At 45.2% G+C, this 22,446-nt stretch overlaps 1 protein-coding gene across 1 annotated transcript in view; it reads right to left on the bottom strand.

The window, feature by feature from the left end:
• The window catches only part of ryr2a (ryanodine receptor 2a (cardiac)), a 924,147-nt gene that overhangs the window by 744,659 nt on the left and 157,042 nt on the right, over nucleotides 1-22,446 (bottom strand). The window contains exon 4 of the mRNA XM_070890953.1: nucleotides 9,674-9,778. Within this exon, the coding sequence (XP_070747054.1) occupies nucleotides 9,674-9,778 (105 nt within the window). The remainder of the gene's footprint in view (nucleotides 1-9,673; nucleotides 9,779-22,446) is intronic.

Below are 22,446 nucleotides of genomic sequence, written 5' to 3'. Positions count from 1 at the left end.
TTGTCAAGCCCCCTCAGAATCTTATACATTTCAATAAGATAATTTCTCATTCTTTTAAACTCCAATGAGTATAGGCCCAACCTTTCTTCCTAAGACAACCCCTTCATCTCCGGAATCAACCTTGTGAACCTTCTCTGAACTGCCTCCAATGCAAATATATCCTTCCTTAAATAAGGAGACTAAAGCTATATGCAGTACTTCAGGTGTGGTCTCTATCCCCCTTGCAATAAAGGCCAACATTCCATTTGCCTTCCTGATTACTTGCTGTACCTGCATACTAACTTAATTGTGTTTCATGTACAAGGACCCCCATGATCACTTTGTACCGCAGCATTTTGTAATCTCTCCCCATTTAAATAATAATTTGCTTTTTTATTTTTCCTGCCAAAGTGAATAACCTCACATTTTCCCATATTATACTCCACCTGTAATCTTTTTGCCCACTCACTTAGCCTATCTATATCCCTTTGCTGACTCTTTGTGTCCTCCTCACAACTTGTTTTCCCACCTATCTTTGTATCAGCAGCAAATTTGGCTACATTACACTCTGTCCCTTCATCCAAGTCATTAACATAGATTGTAAATAGCTCAGGCCCCAGCACTGATCTCTGTGATCCCATATTTCCAGGTTTCCCGGCTGCTAAAAGTTGCCCTCGCTGCATCCCTGTCTGTTATCGGAGGAAAGAAAAACTTGGATTTATATAGCGCATTTCACAACCACCGGACATCTCAAAGCGCTTTACAGCCAATGAAGTATCTTTTGACTGTAGTCACTGTTGTAATGTGGGAAACGTGGCAGACAATTTGCGCACAGCTAGCTCCCACAAACAGCAAAGTGAGAATGACCAGATAATCTGCTTTGTTATCTTGATTGAGGGATAAAAAATGGCCAGGACAACGGGGATAATTTCCCTGCTCTTCTTGAAAATAGTGCCATGGGATCTTTTACGTCCACCTGAGAGAGCAGACAGGGCCACGATTTAACAACTCATCTGAAAGACAGCACCTCCGACAGTGCAGCACTCTCTCAGTGCTGCACTGGGAATGTCAGCCTAGATTTATGTGCTCAAGTCCCTGGAGTGGGACTTGAACCCACAACCTTCTGACTCAGAGGTGAGTGTGCTACCCACTGAGCCACAGCTCACACTGAAGCAGTCACAAAGTCAAGACTGGGATGTCCAGATTTTAATTTTGTAATCGAATAAAAAGATAATTGTGATGGCTGAAAAAGGAATATGTGCTCGTTGAACTTCAGAAGTCATCGTTTGAATCAGGAGCCATTGTAACAGTTTGATACAGCAGCGTGGAGGCCCCGACCTGCGTGAGAACACCAGCGGCAGGTCGGGGCCATAAAAGGAGCGGTGAGCAGCAGCCTGGGAGCAGCATGGAGGCATGCCACTACAGGGAGCAGCGCGAGCTGCGACGGCAGCGAAGAGTGACGTCATCAAGGTCCAGGTCGGTGATTGGAGCGTGGGCAGATACAGCAGGAGCGGTGAGGTTGGGGTGAAGGAGCGGTGAGAAACTGTGGAGGGATGTGATAGGGGCACAGGAGAGGTCTGAGTTCGGCGCCATGGGCTCAGGGGCAGCACGAGCCAGCCCACACTGCGACGTGTGTGCGCACTAGGTCCGTGCAGCAGAGCAGGTCTCCAGTCGTCTTGAGTAATCTTTGCCACTGGACCAAGACCTAGCTCTGTCAAATCCATGTGGTGGCTGGTGTGCAACGGCCACTGTAATGTCTGTAAGCTTGCAATGTTTGTAGCTCCACACTATGGGTGTGGACGTATTGTGTACTGCAAGTGCAGAGTTGATCGTTAAACAGAAACAGGCAATTCTGGAGATTTCCGAGAGAGCTGCCTGCCATGTTAGGAAGCTGTGTGTGCTGTGCTCTGTGAATATATCACAGCCACCACATGTTAAAAAAATCTATCACAGGCATCTTCCACCCTTCAGGATGTAATTCAGGACCTGGGGCTAGAACCTCCACTTTTGGGTTTATCGCCCAAAAATGGGCGTTATTTCCGGCGTGGACATTAATGGACGAGCGATATCAAATGGGCGGTAGCGTTAAATTTTTTTGACCTTCTGCCGTAACTTGTGGCCGTCCTTAGCAATGGCATGGCAACACTCGATTCCCGCGATTCTGGATGTCAAGGGTCATCATGACATGCGCAGAAGAGGAGACAGAGAGAGAGGGTGCTCAGAAGGATTGAAGGCATGGCTGCTTTTGGAGGAAGGAGGGAGACTTTAGAGCTTCACAGCAAGTAGGCAAACAAAAATTAGCTGTTATCAGCCACATATTTGACCGAATTTGCCCTATAATAGAGAGGAGGAGACATCACAGCACGCTGTGGAGACTGACCCTGGAGAGAGCAGTGAGCTGGGAGAGGAGCACATTGGAGGCCGCAAAAGAGCCAGGAGGTTCACGGACGAGACAAATGCCTCCCTCCTGCAGGAGATCGATTTACGCTGGGGCGATTTGACACAGGAAGGGCGTGGGAAGCCCACCCCAAAGGCCTACCAGAGGATATGGACTGAGATAGCAGAGGTGGTCTCGTCAGCGACCAACGAGGTGCGTGAGGGCAACCAATGCTGCAAACAATGGAACGACCTTGTGGGATCCGCAAGAGTAAGTATTACATTGATTTACATGTACTTATGTATTTATATAATTTGATTTGTAACAGTCATGAGTGACTATCAGCAGATGTGAGGTCTTGCACTTTTATCAGGAATGTTTTACTCAAAGCCTACGGTCACGGTATACATGAGGTTCTAGCCCCTGGAATTTTAGGTCCTTCATTGGAGCACCTGTGAACTTATCCTTTTTTGGCGTGGAAGCAAGTCATCCTCGTTTCGAGGGACTGCCTATGATGATGATGATTGATACAATTGAGTGGTTTGCTAGGCCTCATTGGTGTGAGATTGGTGTCACACATAGGCCAGACCAAGTAATGACGGCATGGTTCCTTCCCTAAAATACATTAGTGAAGCAGATGAGTTTTTATGACAATCCTACAGCTTCATGGTCACTTTACAGATACCAGCCTTTTATTTATTTAACCAAAAAACTTTCATTTATAATGTGCCTTTCATGACCTCAGGATATCACACAGCACTTGATAACCAATTCAGTACTTTTGAAATGTAGTCACTCGTCATGTAGGAAAGTCAAATTCTGGATCTGAACTCCAGCTCTCTGGATTATTAGTCCAGGCCTCTGGATCCTGTAACATAACCACTGTGCTGCCATACTCTCATTTAAAATACATTATTAGTTTGTAAATGAGATAAACTTTAAATCTGACAGAGGCATTCGGTGAATGGGACCTATGCTGGCTCTTAGAAAGAGCTATCCACGTAGTCCCATTCCCCAGCTTCTTTCCCTATACTGTTTCAAGTTTTTTTTTTCAAATATTTATCTACCTCTCTATAGGAGCTACTAGAGATTCTGCTTGCACCGCAGATCTCTGGGAAAACACTCCAAGCCCTAACAATCCTCTGTGTAAAAAAAAAAATGTCTCCAAACCTTTCCCTTTTTTCTTTTGGTCACAGTTTTAAACTTCTGCCCTCTAGTTATGAATCACTGACCATTTGAAATGGTTTTTCCTTATCTACCTTATCGAAACCCCTCATAATTTTGAAAAGCTCTGTCAGATCTCCTTTTAACTTTCTCTGGTTCTAGATAATAGAGCTCCAATATCTCCTCATAACTAAAGCCCATCACCCTGGGACCATCTTGGTGCATCACTTCTGCACCATCTCAATGGCCTTGACATTCTTCCTAAAGTCGGGCTCCCAAAACTGGACACAATGGGGCAGATTTTTGACTTCACCATCTTGGGCGGTAATTTGGCGCAGCGGATCATCCACCCTCTACAGAACTCGCCCGACTTTTATTCTTTTGAAATTCGGAGAATAAAGATGAAGCAGGGTTTCAAGCATTCTCCTCCCACCCCCCCCCCCCCCCGAAGGCTAAACTCTCACGGAGACTAAACTCCATACTCAACGAGCTCTTTGTACTTCACTGGTCTCTCACTCTCACAAAGATTAATCGCTCACTAGCACACTCAAAGTTACATTCATTTAATTTACACAATAGCCCAACTGCCACAGGGAAAAAAAAACAGACAGACAATTGGAAACAGCTAATCACACCACTTATGGAGTCAATCAATGAACCCATTACCAACTCAAAGCCAATCCATGAGGCACAGATAAATTGTTGGTGCAGTTCTATTATTCTGGAATAAGATAACGTATTGGGGCACAGGCTGATTGCTGATAGATGCAGTTTGGCAAAGAATGCTATGCTTTCATCAGGGTTTCTATAAAATAGTGTAACCTTTGCATAAATAAACAGTAGATTCTCCCAAAAAGTTTTAAGTAAAAGTCAGCAGGTTTCTAAAGCATGATGGTGTGTTTAGGTGACGACGAGCAGTTGACCCGCTCTAATTTGTATTCAGAGTATTAAAAAATGAACCACTTAATATTCTGTGTGTTGATCCGTAGTTTTTATTTAGATATCGTGCATCAATTGGGTATTCTATTCAATAAATAGGCCCAACCTGAGTTGGTAATGGGTTCACTGACGTCATGACACCAGTGCATCACCACGCTTCTGCCCTTCACTTAAAGGGGAGAGTCACTGCCATTATTCTGTTGCGGTCCACTGGGCCACCAGGGAGGGTTTCGGCTGGGCCAGCGGCCGGGCACCCAAGACGGGGTGTCAGGCTGCCTGTTGGCGGCCCGACCGAACCCCGAACTCGGCCCAACCTGGCAATCGGCTGACAAAAAAAAGATGGCGGCCACGGCAGAGCGCCCTCCCTTGAATAACTGACGTGCAGCCATGTCGCACATACTTCTAAGACAGTGCACCAGCAGAAGAAGCTGTCGGGGGCACCACGTGGCAGGTCGAAGATTATTCCAGGTGAATTTCGCTGGAGGTGCGGGAGATCGGCGATGCGCACTTTGATTACACATTTAGGCGAGGTCGGCAATAGCGGGACGGAAGTGAACACTGCTGCAAAAATCCCTGAGATGAATTTCGCTGGCGGCGGCCATTAAACCGCAAATCGGCGGCCACTGGACTCCGCCACTTGGCTGCTGCTTTCTGGCAGTAAGAGGCCTTTTCAGGAGGCAGAATTTCAGCCCCGCAATCTTTGGACAGCATTTTAAAGTGCCATCATGCAATGCCCGAAGGGACATGATAAATTGTTAAAATGTCATATTGCTTCATGCATGCACCATTGTCTTGAAAGGACAGGAGTAAGAAAGAAATAACTTTGATTTATGTAGGGCTTTTCACGACCTCATGTCATCCCAAAGCACTTTACAGCCAATTAATTACTCTTGAGGTGTAGTCACTGGTGTAATGTCGGAAATGCGGCAGCCATTTTGCACACAGCAAGGTCCCACAAACAAGAACATAAGGCTCAGTAAACATTATTGCTGTAGCCTACTTTTAGGCATGCAGGAGTTATAATTACATACTTTGCAAGCTCAGTAACATTGTGCATCTATGGGACATTCCAATTCTCACTGTTGTTACTCGTAAAATGGACAGTGCTGTGCTTAATATTTAAAGCGTCCTTTCTTAACAACTGCTGTTTGATTTTTTTTTCTACATCGTGCTTTGCATACTTAACAGACCATACTTTAGCTCACTGCAGAGCTATGCTTCATCCGTAACCAATAATATCACATACCCATATTTTCTCACCAGATGATATACACACCATAACATCTGCTCAGTTTTTTGTCAGATCACCTGAACCAAACCTAATTGATTCAGTTAAGATTCAATTACATGACCAGATAATCTGTTTTCATGATGTTGGTTGTGGGATAAATATTGGCCAGGACCCCAGGGAGAATTCCCCTGCTCTTCTTTGAATAGTGCCATAGGATCTTTTACGTCCACCTGAAGAGGCCTTGGTTTAATGTCTCATCCAAAAGATGGCACCTCTGACAGTGCAGCGCTCCATCAGTACTGCACTGGAGTGTCAGCCTAGATTTTGTGCTTGGAGAGGTATTTGGTGGCTCAAAGATGAGAGCCACAGCTGAGACCAAGTACTCAGAAGTGAATGGTCCCAAGGTGAAAACTTGAGCAACACACATCAGAAACATTTTCATACTCGTCTGTACTGCCTCTTCAATAGCCTGGAAATTAGTGTTAGCAATAGCTAGCAGTTGAACACGTAATGAACTCTGTTCACTATTTTAGCAGAGCTGTTCGCCTATTTAAAATACTCAGACTAATGCCTGTGTAGAACTACCGACAGAAGCATGTCATATAAATGCATTAAATATTCATCCACTAACATGCTGAACGATAATTTCTGAACTAATAATTTTAAAAGACATATAGCCTGGAAATTTCACATTGTGACACAAGATTACTGCCTTACTTCGTCTACTACTAAATGGGTTAGTGACGCCAACTAGCAGGCTGAGTAATCTGAAATGAATGTTAAGTGTTCAAACAATAGTATTAAACCAACTAAAGCTAAAATATTACTTGTGACTTCAATAGTAGGCCAGAAATCTTAACTGAATCAATTAGGTTTGGTTCAGGTGATCTGGCAAAAAACTGAGCAGATGTAATGACACATATATCATCTGGTGAGAAAATGTGGGTATGTGATATTATTGGTTACGGATGAAGCATAGCTCTGCAGTGAGTTAAAGTATGGTTTGTTAAGTATGCAAAACATAATGCAGAAAAAAATCAAATAGCAGTTGTCAAGAAAGGACACTTTAAATATTAAACACAGCACTGTCCATTTTACTAGTAACAACAGTGAGAATCGGAATGCCTCATAGATGCACAATGTTACTGAGCTTGCAAAGTATGTAATTATAACTCCTGCATGACTAAAAATTGGCTATTGCAGTAATGTTTATTGAGCCTTACACTCAGAAATGTTTTCCAATGCTATTACCCATAAAAGGCTGTCATTTATAGGAGCAGAAAACAAGGAAGGAAATGCTAGTGGTATTAGCACTTTTTCCAAGTATATAAAAAAATTAGGACTAACATTCTGCTATTTCTTTAATGCCCACTGTGTAATAATGTTAATTTAAAGCCTTGTAGTGGGTCTTAATGCCAATTAGTCCTGTCTTCCATTAAATTCTTCACTGGCGCCTATTGCTTCGAGCTTGAGTTGAACTTATCAGGCTGGATCTTCTGATTAGGTCCCCAATCGGGCACCTGACTGCAGAATGCAGAATATGGCCACTGCTAAAGTATAGGTAGCATGACTGTCAGCACTTAACTGTAGTGTGCATTAGAAACATAGAAAATAGGTGCAGGAGTAGGCCATTCGGCCCTTCGAGCTTGCACCACCATTCAATAAGATCATGGCCAATCATTCACCTCAGTACCCCTTTCCTGCTTTCTCTCCGTACCCCTTGATCCCTTTTGCCATAAGGGCCATATCTAACTCCCTCTTGAATATTTCTACTGAACTGGCATCAACAACTCTCTGCGGTAGAGAATTCTACAGGTTCACAACTCTCTGAGTGAAGAAGTTTCTCCTCATCTCGGTCCTAAGTGGCTTAGCCCTTATCCTTAGACTGTGACCCCTGGTTCTGGACTTCCCCAACATCGGAAACATTCTTCCTGCATTTAATCTGTCCAGTCCCGTCAGAATTTTATACGTTTCTATGAGATCCCCTCTCATTCTTCTAAACTCCAGTGAATACAGGCCCTGTCGATCCAGTCTCTCCTCATATGTCCAGTCCTGCCATCCCTGGAATCAGTCTGGTACACCTTCGCTGCACTCTCTCAATAGCAAAACGTCCTTCCTCAGATTAGGAGACCAAAACTGAATGCAATATTCCAGGTGAGGCCTCACCAAGGCCCTGTACAACTGTAGTAAGACCTCGTTGCTCCTATACTCAAATCCCCTAGCTATGAAGGCCAACATGCCATTTGCCTTCTTCCCCGCCTGCTGTACCTGCATGCCAACTTTCAATGACTGATGTACCATGACACCCAGGTCTCGTTGCACCTCCCCTTTTACTAATCTGCCACCATTCAGATAATATTCTGCATTCATGTTTTTGCCCCCAAAGTGGATAACCTCACATTTATCCACATTATACTGCATCTGCCATGCTTTTGCCCACTAACCTGTCCAAGTCACCCTACAGTCTCTTAGCATTCTCCTCACAGCTCACACTGCCACCCAGCTTAGGGTCATCTGCAAACTTGGAGATATTACACTCAATTCCTTCATCTAAATCATTGATGTATATTGTAAATAGCTGGGGTCCCAGCACTGAGCCCTGCGGCACCCCACGAGTCACTGCCTGCCATTCTGAAAAGGACCCGGTTATCCCGATTCTCTGCTTCCTGTCTGCCAACCAATTCTCTATCCATGTCAATACATTACCCTCAATAACATGTGTTTTAATTTTGCACAACAATCTCTTGTGTGGAACCTTGTCAAAAGCTGAAAGTCCAAATGTACCACATCCACTGGTTTTCCCTTGTCCACTCTACTAGTTACATCCTCAAAAAATTCTCGAAGATTTGTCAAGCATGATTTCTCTTTCATAAATCCATGCTGACTTGGACCGATCCTGTCACTGCTTTCCAAATGCGCTGCTATTTCATCTTTAATAATTGATTCCAACATTTTCCCCATTATCTTTGTCAGGCTAACCGGTGTATAATTCCTCGTTTTCTCTCTCCCTCCTTTTTTAAAAAGTGCTGTTATATTAGCTACCCTCCAGTCCATAGGAACTGATCCAGAGTCGATAGACTGTTGGAAAATGATCACCAATGCCACTATTTCTAGTGCCATTTCCTTAAGTACTCTGAGATGTAGACTATCAGGCCCTGGGGATTTATCGGCCTTCAATTCCATCAATTTCCCTAACACAATTTCCTGACTAATAAGGATTTCCTTCAGTTCCTCCTTCTCGCTAGATCCTCTGCCCCCTAGTATTTCCAGAAGGTTATTCGTGTCTTCCTTCGTGAAGACAGAACCAAAGTTTTGTTGCATGTGCCAATCTTTGTGCTTTTCCACAAGTTGTTGAATCCCTTCTTCGAATTCACCTGGGTGTCCAAGGATTTAGCATTCACCCTGTGAGTAGTCACATGCCAGGCTCGATTTAGTGGTGTTTGGAGCATCTCTGCTCTCCAGGACTACATCTACAAGTGCACAAGTTCCAACAGAGATCGAGCCGTAAAACAAGGCTGAGCTAAACCGCTCTTGTTGTGGCTAGTTTAACATCTCTAGGTTTTGCGCATAGTGGATAAGTGGGCGGCAAACCATTTCAGAACCGTGAAACCAGCATTATCAACGATACATCAGGATTGGCTAAGAATTACAGCACTAACACGAACACCATGTGCCAGAAGTTTGCTCCCAACGGAAAACGTTCAATTTCAATTGGGGAAAAAGAAAGGCTATTAACGCTCCGAGAACTAACAGCAGAAAACATGCACGAGTTCTAGAAATGAACTCATCTTGAATTTAACAGAATTGTTCTCTTTCTCTCAAGCTTTTCCCACCTCTCTCGAAAGAACCAGCTGTATATACCATTCAATAGCCTGTAGCTGATCGAGAAACATATTCAGTAGTCAGAACATAAGTAACCTTGTGAAAGAGAAAATCTTATCTTCTGTTAATTAAATGTTACTATAGGTATTTTGATTACTTGCCCCTTCTGCTTTCTCCTCATTGTTTGCCAGCATCTCTTGAAGAGCCCGAACAGAGAGGGACTGCTCCAGCACAAAGGTGCAGATAGAGAGATCAGGAGGGACATTCTGCAATAAAAGAAACAAGATGTAACATTTAATAAGCTGTTTCTCATCAGAAAACCATAGCATTCAATCATTATTTCTAAGCTCAATGTAACATTTATTTTGCATTTCCTCTTCACACATCTCCATGCACCTGTCAATTCTCAGCTCTTTCAGCCAGTTATACAGATTTTTGAGCAATGAGATAAAGCATTCATTTGAAATAAGATGTTTAAAATGATTAAGGGATTCAATAGGATAGACACAGAACAACTACTTCTTCTGGTAGAAGAATCCAAAACAAAGGACATTGGGGCTAGGCCAGTTAGAAGTGAAATCAGAAAGCACCTTTTCACACAACAGGTAACAGAAATGTGGAATTCTCTCCTTCAAATGATGAAGATTAAAATCAATAGATTTCTGTTGGATAAAGGCAATGGATATCGGCCATTATCTAATTGAATGGCATAACAAGCTCAAGGTCTGAATGGCCTACTCCTCTTCCTATGTTCCTAAGAAGGATGAAAACCAATTATTCTCATCCATGTTTAAAAAAAGCATGTGAAATAAATAAAAGGAGTAACACCTCAATAATCCCCACAACAGTCTGCATTTTCTTTATTATTCACAACTCTGGTGATCAGCTTATACATTGCAACAAGCAGAATGTGCTGAGCTAGAGTTTGTGTAGATACTGGCCGAGTCCAAGTCTGACTCTCATGAATTAATTGCGATTGTAACCCAACTCACGAAGGGTGGTGATAACAGCTTTTTTAAAAGCTTTTTGTAAAATATTTTGCGGTGTAATAATATCGTTTTTGTAAAGAGCTGTGACCTGTTAGAGATTAAATAAAGCCATTAATAAGGTTTATAATACTAACTCATGATTTCTTACCAAATCTCTTGATTTTTAAGAGTTTGTCTCTTGATTTATGAGATGGTGGGGTTGGCATTACTGCTGTGTTCATGTGGATAGTTGCGTTATTACACACATGAACTGCTTCCTATAGTTTCTAGCCTTGGTTAGGGCAGCTCTGAGTCAGTTACAGAGTTTAGCTGCACTGTACAGAATTTCACTTCATGTTACACCCTGTCTGTTCCAAATTCCCAACAGTAAGTGGAACCCTGGTGTTTACATCTAAGAGGCCAATTGGTCCGATTCAACCTTTGCTGATATGTTACATATTGAATGACACGCAGGAGAGAATGGGCCTCATGGCCAGAACCGATTCATGATGTCCTGATAACATCTTAAGCTATTAGAGTAGCTCGGTGACAACCTACAAGCGTTTACTATTTCTCAGATAGACAGATAAATGCTTGGGGCCACCTAGCCACTCCTAGATATATCTCGTCTTCTCTCCTACTTCTCCGCTTTGATTATTTGGCACCTTCATCTCGGTGTCCCAATAAAATTAAAATCTATGGCTGCAGTGCACATTGGCAGTGTAACTCAAAAGTCTTCCTCAGAATCCCAAGTAAGCTAAAGCCAAACCATGTAAAACCTTCATGAGAGGGCTGCCTCATGTTATGTGGGAATAAACTGCTGGATCAACTGAAGGGTTACGGGGAGCGGGCGGGTAAGTGGAGCTGAGTCCACGGCCAGATCAGCCATGATCTTGTTGAATGGCGGAGCAGGCTCGAGGGGCTAGATGGCCTAGTCCTGTTCCTAATTCTTATGTTCTTATGTTCTAATACTTTAGAAATTTAATATCAAGTCCTCCTCACGTTATAAAGAAAGTAGAAAGAAGTTGCATTTGTAGAGAGCCTTTCAGATCCTCAGGGCATCCTGAAAGGTGTCACATGAATTCTTTTTCAAGTGTAGTCACGTTGATATGTCGCCAAATAATTATGTCCCGTTGAAGTAGAAGTTGCCCTCTGCTCTCCCCCAGCATTAAAAAATAGATACCCAAGGAAGCAGAGGGCCTGCATAAGTGTGTACTCCAGGCACGGTCTACACCAATCGTCTTGGATCCCCTTGCCATTGGACCAAGACCTTGCTTTGCCAAGCCTGTGTGGTGGCTGGTGTGCATCAGCCACCCCACGTTAAAAGAAGCCACGCACAGGCACCTTCCACACTTCAAAAATGAAGTTCAGAACCTGGAACGTCAGGACACTCATGGATGGACAGTGAAGCACAGGTCCTGCTTCCTTGCACTGTGTACAGCTACAAGTCTCAGTAATGTATTATAACATTAGACCAAGTTGTCAGGATGCACCATATTATTGGAGGATAGGATGCCTGGAGATAGTTGGGCATTAAGTTTAATTGTAATAACTAAAGATTTACTCCAGCTGAAAAATCACCCAAAGAAAAATCTAATAAAAAAGACATTTCAGACCGTCACAGTGAATTTATTTGATATATTTTTACTGTTTATATGGATTGTTTAATTCTGAAGTCAATTCTATGGGGTACTTATGCCAGAGGTAAAACATTCAAGTCCAATCATTTATGCTGATTATGCAGCCAATACAACAATCTAGCTAAAACAGGCTCCCTTAAACCTTATTGAAAAAAGGGAAAATAGTAGAAAGCAGCTTGCTTTCTGTGGCTTTTTGATTTCAAAAGCTCAAGTTTCCCTTCATTTAGAATTTATATCTTACACGTGTACAAATATCCAACTGAGGAAATGCCTCAAACTATAGCTACTGCCAATGCATAATAAGTTTTAATATGAACAATTCCAGGCACGTAATGAGACATCCGAGATTGGTGTTAGATCATTAGAAGCCCGCATTCAATAGGATAAATTTTCCACCACTGTGTTGCTGGCACGTATTAGGAAATTCAACATCTCAAGCCCTTAATATTCTGTCCATTCATTTCAAATGAAGAGAAAACCACTGGGTTGAGAATATGTAATACCACTGGGAGCGCAGAAGCAGAAAATATACTGTAATATATTTGGAAGTTCACAAGATCACTGTATCATTTCAACTGAAGACGGCCACTCAGCCCCTTTAATCTCATCCTTCCAGAATACCAACAATGCCATTTTCCACAAGTCCAATGTTCAGGCCTCAAATAGATTTGCTGGCAATCTGTTCCAACTGTTCGTCACACTGGCCTGGAAATTCCTCAGGCCTACATTTCCAACGGTTTTGCTCAGATCTGCGCCAGCAGGTAAACTCAACAACAACTTCTATTTATTTTGTTCCTTTAACGCAGTAAAACATCCCAAGGCGCTTCACAGGAGTGTTAGAAGATAAAAGACATGGACCATATACAGCAGGCACCTCAAAGCACTGGAGAACTACCACCAATGCTGCCTCTGCAAGATCTTGCAAATCCATTGGCAGGATAGGCGCACGAAGGTCAGTGTTCTCATTCAGGCCGACATCCCCAGCATCGAAGAATTGACCACGCTCGATCAGCTCCGATGGATGGGCCCCATCATCTGCATGCCCGATACAAGATTCCCAAAACATGCACTCTACTCAGTTCCAATACGGCAAGCAAGTCTCAGGTGGGCAGAGGAAACACTTCAAGGACACCCTGCTTGAAAAAGTGCAACCCCACAGACACTTGGGAATCCCTGGCCCAAGACCGCTCAAAGTGGAAGAGATGCTTCTGGGAAGGCACTGAACACCTCGAGTCTCTTCGCCGGGAGCAAGCGGAAGCCAAACACAAACAGCGGAAAGTGTGCACGACAACCCAAGCACTCCACCCACCTGTCCCTTCAACCACTGTCTGCCCCTCCTGTGACAGAGACTGTAGGTCCCACATTGGACTTACCAGTCACCTGAGAACTCATATTCGTGTGGAAGCAAGTCATCCTCGACTCCAAGGGACTGCCTAAGAAGAAGAACAAGTCAAAAAATTTGACCGAGCTACATAAGGAGAAATTAGGATAGATGACCAAAAGCTTGGTCAAAGAGGTAATTTTTAAGGAGCATCTTAAAGGAGGAAAGGTTTACAAAGGGAAGTCCAGAGCTTGGGGCCTAGTCAACAGAAGGCACAGCCGTCAATTGTTGAGCGATTATAATCATGGATGCTCAAGAGGGCAGAATTAGAAGAGCACAGATATCTCGGGAGGTTGTGGGGCTGAAAGAGATTACAGAGATAGGGAGTGTTAGAATAACTGAATAGATGCTTAGAATTTGCTTATGTTTCTGATTCCCTGCAGATGTTATAACATTTAATGATTCATTCCATGGTACAATATCTAAAGCTACTTGAACAGCATGGACATAAATAACTGATAACAAGCATCTGAAGGCGAAGAGTGGCATGTCTGACTCCAACCTTTGGAGAATGAGGACAAGAGTGATGGGCCTTCAGAAAGCATAAACAGGAAAGACATGTGGAGAGGAGGGTTTTCATCTAAGAGTTGAAACAAAGAGCTTGACATATCATAAGTTAAATGGTCCTGTCCATTATTTTATGCCAGGCCCACCCCTAAAAAGAGAATGAGAGAGATATCTAAAGAGCTTTTCAGGGCGGATGGTGCAGAGAAGCTGTTTGTGCCACCAGCTGTCTGTCCGATCGGGGCTAATATCAGCTACTTGTCACAGTTGTATGTCTACTATGTCTATCCTGATTGTGTGTTGCCTTTAATTAAAGGCCCTTTGGGTAATCTGTGTGTGATCTGTGATCCAAAATCTTATAATTATTTCAGATTTCCATTAAGTACTAATAGGTAGTAAATTGGCTATATATTATTTACCAGAATATGATAAAATATTACTAAATTACATTTAAGAGCTCAGAACTTGTGTATATTTCCAAATAACAAATTGTCTTATAAGCCTAATAAATTCAATTTGTCTGCTAAACAGAGGTTACTAAAAGTTTGGGGAAGAAATCACTGCTGCTGGTTTATTACTACTTTTCTATTTATAGCCCTGCAACACATTGGGCCAGTCAATGAAAAGGGTAAAAAATACTGTATCGTCCAACACAACTGTAAACTGCAACTGGGAGCAACCTAAGCATCTCAAATAGCATCGAAAGGGCAAAGCTAGTTCATTACTCAATAATTTCTGTAAATTTGTGTAAGAAAAGCCAATTTGACAGGCCGGAAGCTGCAAGGACACAAAGAAAGGAGGCATACCTACTTAAAAAAAAACTGATTGCTAACTCCTCCTGACCACCCCAGCCCATTCCCAAGACATCTGGTGCACCAAGCATGGCAGGGGGTGGCTTATAGCAACCTAGACCAGTCACCAAGGCAGAATCCAGATGTGTCTGATTCGCATGTGGGCCCTTCGCAATGCATAGCCCAGGAAGATCGAGAGCCACCAGAATTCCAGCGCGCTTTCAGTCAACAAACTTAGTACTTCCACAGGGGAATCACACAGAAGGAATGATAGGTTAGGTGTCTCACAAACATCCAGGGACGTGCTAACTAAAACTGCCAACATTCGTGTACGGTATAACAGAGAAAATAAATGCCTTGCACTGATTTGAAGATTGCGGCGTGTATTTATTATTTATTGGTTGCGATGCAGCAGGAGTTCAGCGTACAGCGGAAATGAATTGAAGAATTGAGTATATTGCTGAGCAGATCGAAAAACTTTGGCGGTCCCATGGAAGCACATCCAACACTTATGCCAGGATATTGACCCTGTGGGTTTTCGGCTTCATTATCTGCACGATCAGATAATGCATTACCCACAGACACATGAACCAACTGACTGCTATTTTATTTCCTTTCCTACCAAAAGGAGGCAACAAGAGCATGACAAAAAAAGCAAAATACTGTCGATGCTGGAAATCTGAAATAAAAATTTGGAAAATATTGGAAACATTCAGCAGGGCAGGCAGCATCTGATGGAAGATCATTGACCTAAAATGTTAGCTCTGTTTCTCTCTTTGCAGATGCTGCCTGACTTGCTGAATGTTTGCACCATTTTCTGTTTTTACTTTCAGAAGCATGATACAGTTGTTCACTGTTATCACACTGTGGCAAGTACAGGAGTTCCTTGATGGTGACCAGCAAGTTCCCACTTCTACTCTACCACTAACATTTACTTCTCTTCTCCTGTGCCCACTGACCTACCCCGGAGCTAGCTCTTCAGGCTCACTCATTGCATCTGGGATTTGTGTAGCTGTGCTAGTGATTGCAAAGGTTGGTGAGAGGGATGCAAAGTGCTGTGAAGTGCTCTATTTCCTGGACCAATGGCACTGCTCATGGGCTGTTCCAGGCCTACAATGAGAGAAAAGTGAGTAATGTTACAATGCTGTCCCTCAAGAGACATCTTCCTTGTATTGAAGTCAGGTATTTGTGAAGACAGAGAAATAATCATGACATGGTGCAGGTCGAAGGACCTTGTGCACAATGGCAGATCGGAGCCACAGCTGTAGCTATCAATTGCGTGCCATTAAGTAACCTCGCTGTATTAGTGGTTTTAAGTGTGTATCCTATTGAAAAGGTGACAGTGTCAAGGCTTCCAAGTGTAATTTGCAGGGTAGTGTGTGTCCTACAGGTATGCATGGTCAGCAATGTTAGAGCTATAAGACTGTGCGAAGGCTTGGCATTGGCCAATAGTAAGCGACAATAGGTTGCCAACAATTGTGGGCCATGTACCTGGTAAATAAAATCACTGGTAGGCTTACCTTGATAACTTACTTAAGGTATGCCACCTTCTTATGTCTGTTTGCTGGTCTTCCAAGTGCTGCATGTACCATAGGAGCAGGCTGGGGAGCGGAAGGAGCAGCGTGGCAGCCTAGCCCAGCAGTCTGCGTGGCCCCCGGCCTGCGAGCACTATCAGAGCAGGCCAGGGAGCAGAAGGAGCAGCGAGGTGGCGAACCACTCCAGGGAGCAGCACGAACTGGAGCAGGAGAGCAATGGCAGTGAAGAGGGACGCCATCAAGGTCCAGGTTGGTGACTGGAGCATGGGCCGGTACTGCAGGAGCGGCGAGGTCGGGGTGAAGGAGTGGCGAGAGATTGCAGAGTGATGTGATCGGAGCCCAGGAGAGGCGAGAGTTCGGGGCCCAGAAGAGGCGAGGGCCCAGGGGCAGCACGGGCCAGCCCACACTGCAATATGTGTGCGCACTAGGTCTGTGCAGCGGAGCTGATCTCCAGTCGTCGTGGTTAATCCTTGCTAATGGACCAAGACCTAGCTCTGTCAAGCCCATGTGGTGACTGCTGTGCAACGGTCACCACACGTTAAAAAATTCCAAGCACAGCCATCTTTCACCCTTCAAGATTTAGTTCAGACCTGGAAGTTTAGGTCCATCATTGAAACACCTGTGAACTTTTTGACATGGAAGCATGTCATCCTCGATTTGAGGTTTTGCCGATGCCAGTGGAGGGCAGCCTACAGTAGCAAAAAGGACATCCTCCTCTATCAGTAGCCTCCCCCCTCCCCACCTGACCCACCAAACTTCTATCACAAGGCAGAGAATGGGTAAAGAGCTCACTAAAACTATCACAATCATGCTGGCCCCAGAGGTTCCTCCAAGATCAACCCTCTTCCAGTCAGACAGGTGTAAATTCCACCACAGCCTCCTCGTGCGAGGCCCACACATGAACCCAAAACCTGAATATCTAACCAGTTGTTTTCTACCACCTGCCAACCCCAATTAACATTCAGTTAACTTGGCTCAGTTTTCTTGCCAGCACCAGAAAAGTAACCGTGAATACTGCCAGATTGTCGTAAAACCCAATTGGTTCATTAATGTCCTTCAGGAAGGGGAGTATAGGAATATGGGAACATAGAACATAGAAACATAGAAAACATAGAAAATAGGTGCAGGAGTAGGCCATTCGGCCCTTCGAGCCTGCACCGCCATTCAATGAGTTCATGGCTGAACATGCAACTTCAGTACCCCATTCCTGCTTTCTCGCCATACCCCTTGATCCCCCTAGTAGTAAGGATTACATCTAACTCCTTTTTGAATATATTTAGTGAATTGGCCTCAACAACTTTCTGTGGTAGAGAATTCCACAGGTTCACCACTCTCTGGGTGAAGAAGTTTCTCCTCATCTCAGTCCGAAATGGCTTACCCCTTATCCTTAGACTGTGACCCCTGGTTCTGGACTTCCCCAACATTGGGAACATTCTTCCTGTATCTAACCTGTCTAAACCCATCAGAATTTTAAACGTTTCTATGAGATCACCTCTCGTTCTTCTCAACTCCAGTGAATACAAGCCCAGTTGATCCAGTCTTTCTTGATATGTCAGTCCCGCCATCCCGGGAATCAGTCTGGTGAACCTTCGCTGCACTCCCTCAATAGCAAGAATGTCCTTCCTCAAGTTAGGAGACCAAAACTGTACACAATACTCCAGGTGTGGCCTCACCAAGGCCCTGTACAACTGTAGTAACACCTCCCCGCCCCTGTACTCAAATCCCCTCGCCTTGAAGGCCAACATACCATTTGCTTTCTTAACCGCCTGCTGTACCTGCATGCCAACCTTCAATGATTGATGTACCATGACACCCAAGTCTCATTGCACCTCCCCTTTTCCTAATCTGTCACCATTCAGATAATAGTCTGTCTCTCTGTTTTTACCACCAAAGTGGATAACCTCACATTTATCCACATTATGGGCCCAAGTTTCGAGCTGCGCCTAGAACGGCGCAGTCCCGACCTGGACGCCCATTTTTCGCGCCACAAAGTGCGCCTAAAAAAACCTCCAGATTCTCCACCTTCCTGCAGGTCTTCTGGCCCTCGGCGCAGCGCAGCAGGAGCTGTAGGGGGCGGAGAAAGGTCCCTGCGCTGAAAACAATGCCGGGACCTCTGCACATGCACGCTACAGTGGGCGCGCAAGTGCAGTAGCTCCAGGCGCCCGAAACTGTGTGGGAGGGGCCCGAAGCACGCAGCCCCTAGCCCTGGATGAATGGCCTCACTGGGGCTGCGTGAATAAGGCTCCTCCCACGGCCAGCTCCTGCTTCCTCCCGACACCGACCCGACTCCCTCCCCTGCCCCCGGACCGGACCCGACCCAACTCCCGCTTCCCCCCGCCCCCCGCCTCCAGACCCGACCCGACCCAACTCCCACTCCCCCCCAACCCAGACCGGACTCCCGCTACCCCCCACCTCCGGACCCGATTCCTGCTCCCCCCCCGCCCCCGGACCGGACCCGACCCAACTCCCGCTCCCCCCCACCCCCCCGGACTGGATCCGACCTGACCTCCCTCTCCCTCCCTCCCCCCGACCCGAACCGAACCGACCTCCCTCGCACCACCCCCCCGACCCGACCCAATGCCACCTACCTGTAAATCTGGTGCTGGGGACGGGCCCTGCCAGAAGTCTTGGGCCCGGCCCGTTTAGCCTCCCTCCCCCTTCTCCTTTCCCCCCCCCCGCCTCCCATCTCCTTCCCCACCCCCCCCATCTCCTTCCTCCCCCCCATCTCCTTTCCCCCCCATCTCTTTCCCCCCCATCTCCTTTCTCCCCCTTCTCTCCCTTCTCCCCCTTCTCCCCCCTCCCCCTTCTCTCCTTCTCCCTCCCTCCCCCTTCTCCCCCATCCCTCCCCTTTCTCCCCCTTCCCTCCCTCTGCTCCCCCCCTCTCTCCCTCTATCACCCTCCTCCCCCTCCCCCTCCCCTCGCTGTCAGAAACACAGACACTAACAGACAGAGAATGAGAGGCACACACAGACAGACAGAGAGATAGAGACACACTGGGGGGGGGGGCATCCCAGCACGCTGTTGGAGGGCACCCGGTGCTGCAGTCGGTAAGTAGAAAATGTTTTATTTATTGATTTAAAAAAAAAAATTATTTCTTATTAATTTTTTTTGATTGATTTATTGATGTATTTATCATTTATTATTGATGATGGCTCTTTATTTGTAAAACTGAAGTGTTTAATGTTTGTAAACTTCCCTTTAAACGCCCCCCCCCCCAACCATTCCCTATGCCTGATTTGTAACCTACGCCTGATTTTCTAAAGTGTAGACAAGGTTTTTTCGAGCGTACAAAAATCTTCACTTACTCCATTCTAAGTTAGTTTGGAGTAAGTTTTCACTGACGAAACTTTGAAAACAGGCGTAAGTGGCCGGACACGCCCCCTTTTGAAAAAAAATTCTGTTCCAAAGTGAAACTGTTCTAACTGACTAGAACTGGAGCAAACTAAATGACGAGAATTCCGATTTCTAAGATACTCCGTTCTACACCAGTTGCTCCTAAAAATCAGGAGCAAATCATGTGGAAACTTGGGGCCTATACTTCATCTGCCATGCGTAGGCCATTTAGCTCCTTGAGCCTGGTCTGTCATACAATTAGATCATGGTTGATCTGTGACCTAACTCCATATACCCACCTTTGCCCCATATCCCTTAATACCTTTGGTTAACAGAAAGCTATCAATCTCAGATTTAAAATTAACAATTGATCGAGCATAAATCACTGTTTGCGGAAGAGAGTTCCAAACTTCTACTCGCCGTTGGGTGTTGAAGTGTTTCCCAACTTCACTCCTGAAAGGCCTGGCTCTAATATTTAGACTGGGTCCCTAGTCATAGACTCCCCAAGCAACGGAAATAGTTTCTCTCTACCTACCCTAGCAGTTCCTCTTCACCTGCTGCCTCTAGCTGGTCTGGCCTACATGCGACTCCCGACCCATACAAAGTGGTTGACTCTTAACGCCCTGGCCCCAGGGCATTTATGGATGAGCAACAAACACTGGCCTGCCATCACCACAAATTTTTAAAGTATAGAAACACTCTCAGCTCCGAATCAAAAGATTGAAACATATAAGATTCTGAGTGACTCGACATGGTAGGTGCAGAGAGGATGTTTCCAATCATGGGGGAATCTCGAACGAGGGGGCATAGTCTTAGAATAAGGGGCCGCCCATTTTAAACTGAGTTGAGGAGGAATGTCTTGTCTCAGAGGGTCGTAAATCTATGGAATTCTCTGACCCAGAAAGCTGTGGAGGCTGGGTCATTGAATATATTTAAGTCAGAGATAGACAGATTTTTGAGTGATAAAGGAGTAAAGGTTTTTGGGGAGCAGGCGGGGAAGTGGAGCTGAGACCATGATCAGATCAGCCATGATCTTATTAAATGGCGGAGCAGGCTCGAGGGGCCAAATGTCCTACTCCTGTTCCTATTTCTTATGTTGCTTCAAACTCCACTCCACAACTTCAGCACAGCACATCCAACATTGCAGTTTTCCTTCATTTATGTACGAAAATATTCAATATTCAAATCCTAAAATTACTACTTTCTGACTCAGAGGGGAGAGTGCTACCACAAAGCCAAGCTGACACCTGAGTGAGTACTGCACTTACAGGCCATGCATAAATGTACGGTGCCTTACATTTCATAAGATATCAAGCTCTCTGCCAGTTGAGGTGGCTATTAAAGATGCCATAGAGCACTATTTGAAGTAGGGAAGACTACTCCCAGTGTTCTGACCAAGATTCAAAAATGGTAGCTCTGCTTGCTTTTCAATATACCTACTGTAATATCTTCAGACTTTTATATCGTCACATTAAAATGCATGAGGAGATAGCTGTACTTTTGTCTGGTTGCTGATTTTTTGTTTAAAGGGACTGTTTCCCTTCTGTTGGAAAGTTTCAGGAGACTGGGATTTAAGTGACATAAGAATATATCTAATCATTTCAATGACAAACCAATGCAGCTTTAATAAATGTGCTAAAAAGGGGGCGAAATTATCCCTTTTTATAGCCCCGTTAGCATCTCCAAGGGGCGCTAACAGGGTGCAACCGCTTTTTTGCCCAGGGGAGGGGGGGGCATTACCGCCTCCCGGGAAATTGCCCGGAGGCTTGGAGGGGGGTGGGGGTGAGCTGTTGCGACAGCATCGCCGAGTGCGCCGACCTTTTACCGCCCCGCAGGGGAAATTGCCCCAAGGGCCGCAAGGCTGGCAAGCCTCCACTGCCGGGTCGCCCCTTAAAGGGGAGGCCTTTAGCACCGCCCCCCCCACCCCCCTGGGCCGCCATCTTTATTTGTTGGCCGACTGTTCGGACAGCCCGACATTCCGTTTTGGGGGCCAGGCTGCTCACCCGGTCGATCGTGTCCCTGGTGGCCCAGTGGCAGCCAACAAAGGGCCTGCAAAGTGTGCAATGGCCCTGCCCTTTAATGGAAGGGGAGGGGCATTGTAGCGCGATCGTGGAGCATCCGCGTAGCGCTGGCCAACTTAGCGCCGCGCTACTGCCCCGGGAGCACCGCTCAAAGAAAGCGGAGCCCGGAGACAGCGCTCTATTGAGGGGCGTATGGCCCAATTCCACGTCAGGGAAGGGACTTCCGGGTCAGGCACAGGAAGTCCCAGCCCCAGGAAGTCACTGCCCTCAATCAGGGCAAAGTAGAATTTATCGCTCAAAGTGTCTTGCAGGATAAAAAACCAGACCGTTGTTCCAATTTTCCTTTCCTCAAAAGAACAGCTGGGTATCCCTACATGACAGTGCTGTCAATTTCAAAAATAACTCTTTGCTCATTTACTGGCTCATTGAAAAGAATCCTGCAGGCAGCTTTTCCACTTCAGTCACCAGCCTCATTCGCACACTGTGTTTGTTACAGACCAATATCTCTTTTAGATATCCGGTTAGCACTGAAATGCTTCGCTCAATAATCAAAACATAGTTAATCTATCAACATCTGCCAAATTTCTGCCTCTGGCAAATATTTTCTTCTTTGAAAAGAGAATTCCCATTACGAATATTGAGCACGCACTTTCGGTCACAATACATTAGTTCATATGGCTAATGGTAGGTTATTGTACATTGCATTACTTCCACCAAACGAAACAAATAGTGGTATTAACATTGTAACTTTGCATTGTGCT

The sequence above is a fragment of the Pristiophorus japonicus genome, chromosome 9, assembly GCF_044704955.1.
Source record: "Pristiophorus japonicus isolate sPriJap1 chromosome 9, sPriJap1.hap1, whole genome shotgun sequence".
In the NCBI taxonomy this organism is placed as follows: domain Eukaryota; kingdom Metazoa; phylum Chordata; class Chondrichthyes; family Pristiophoridae; genus Pristiophorus; species Pristiophorus japonicus.
This window is presented reverse-complemented; position numbering and strand designations above follow the sequence as displayed.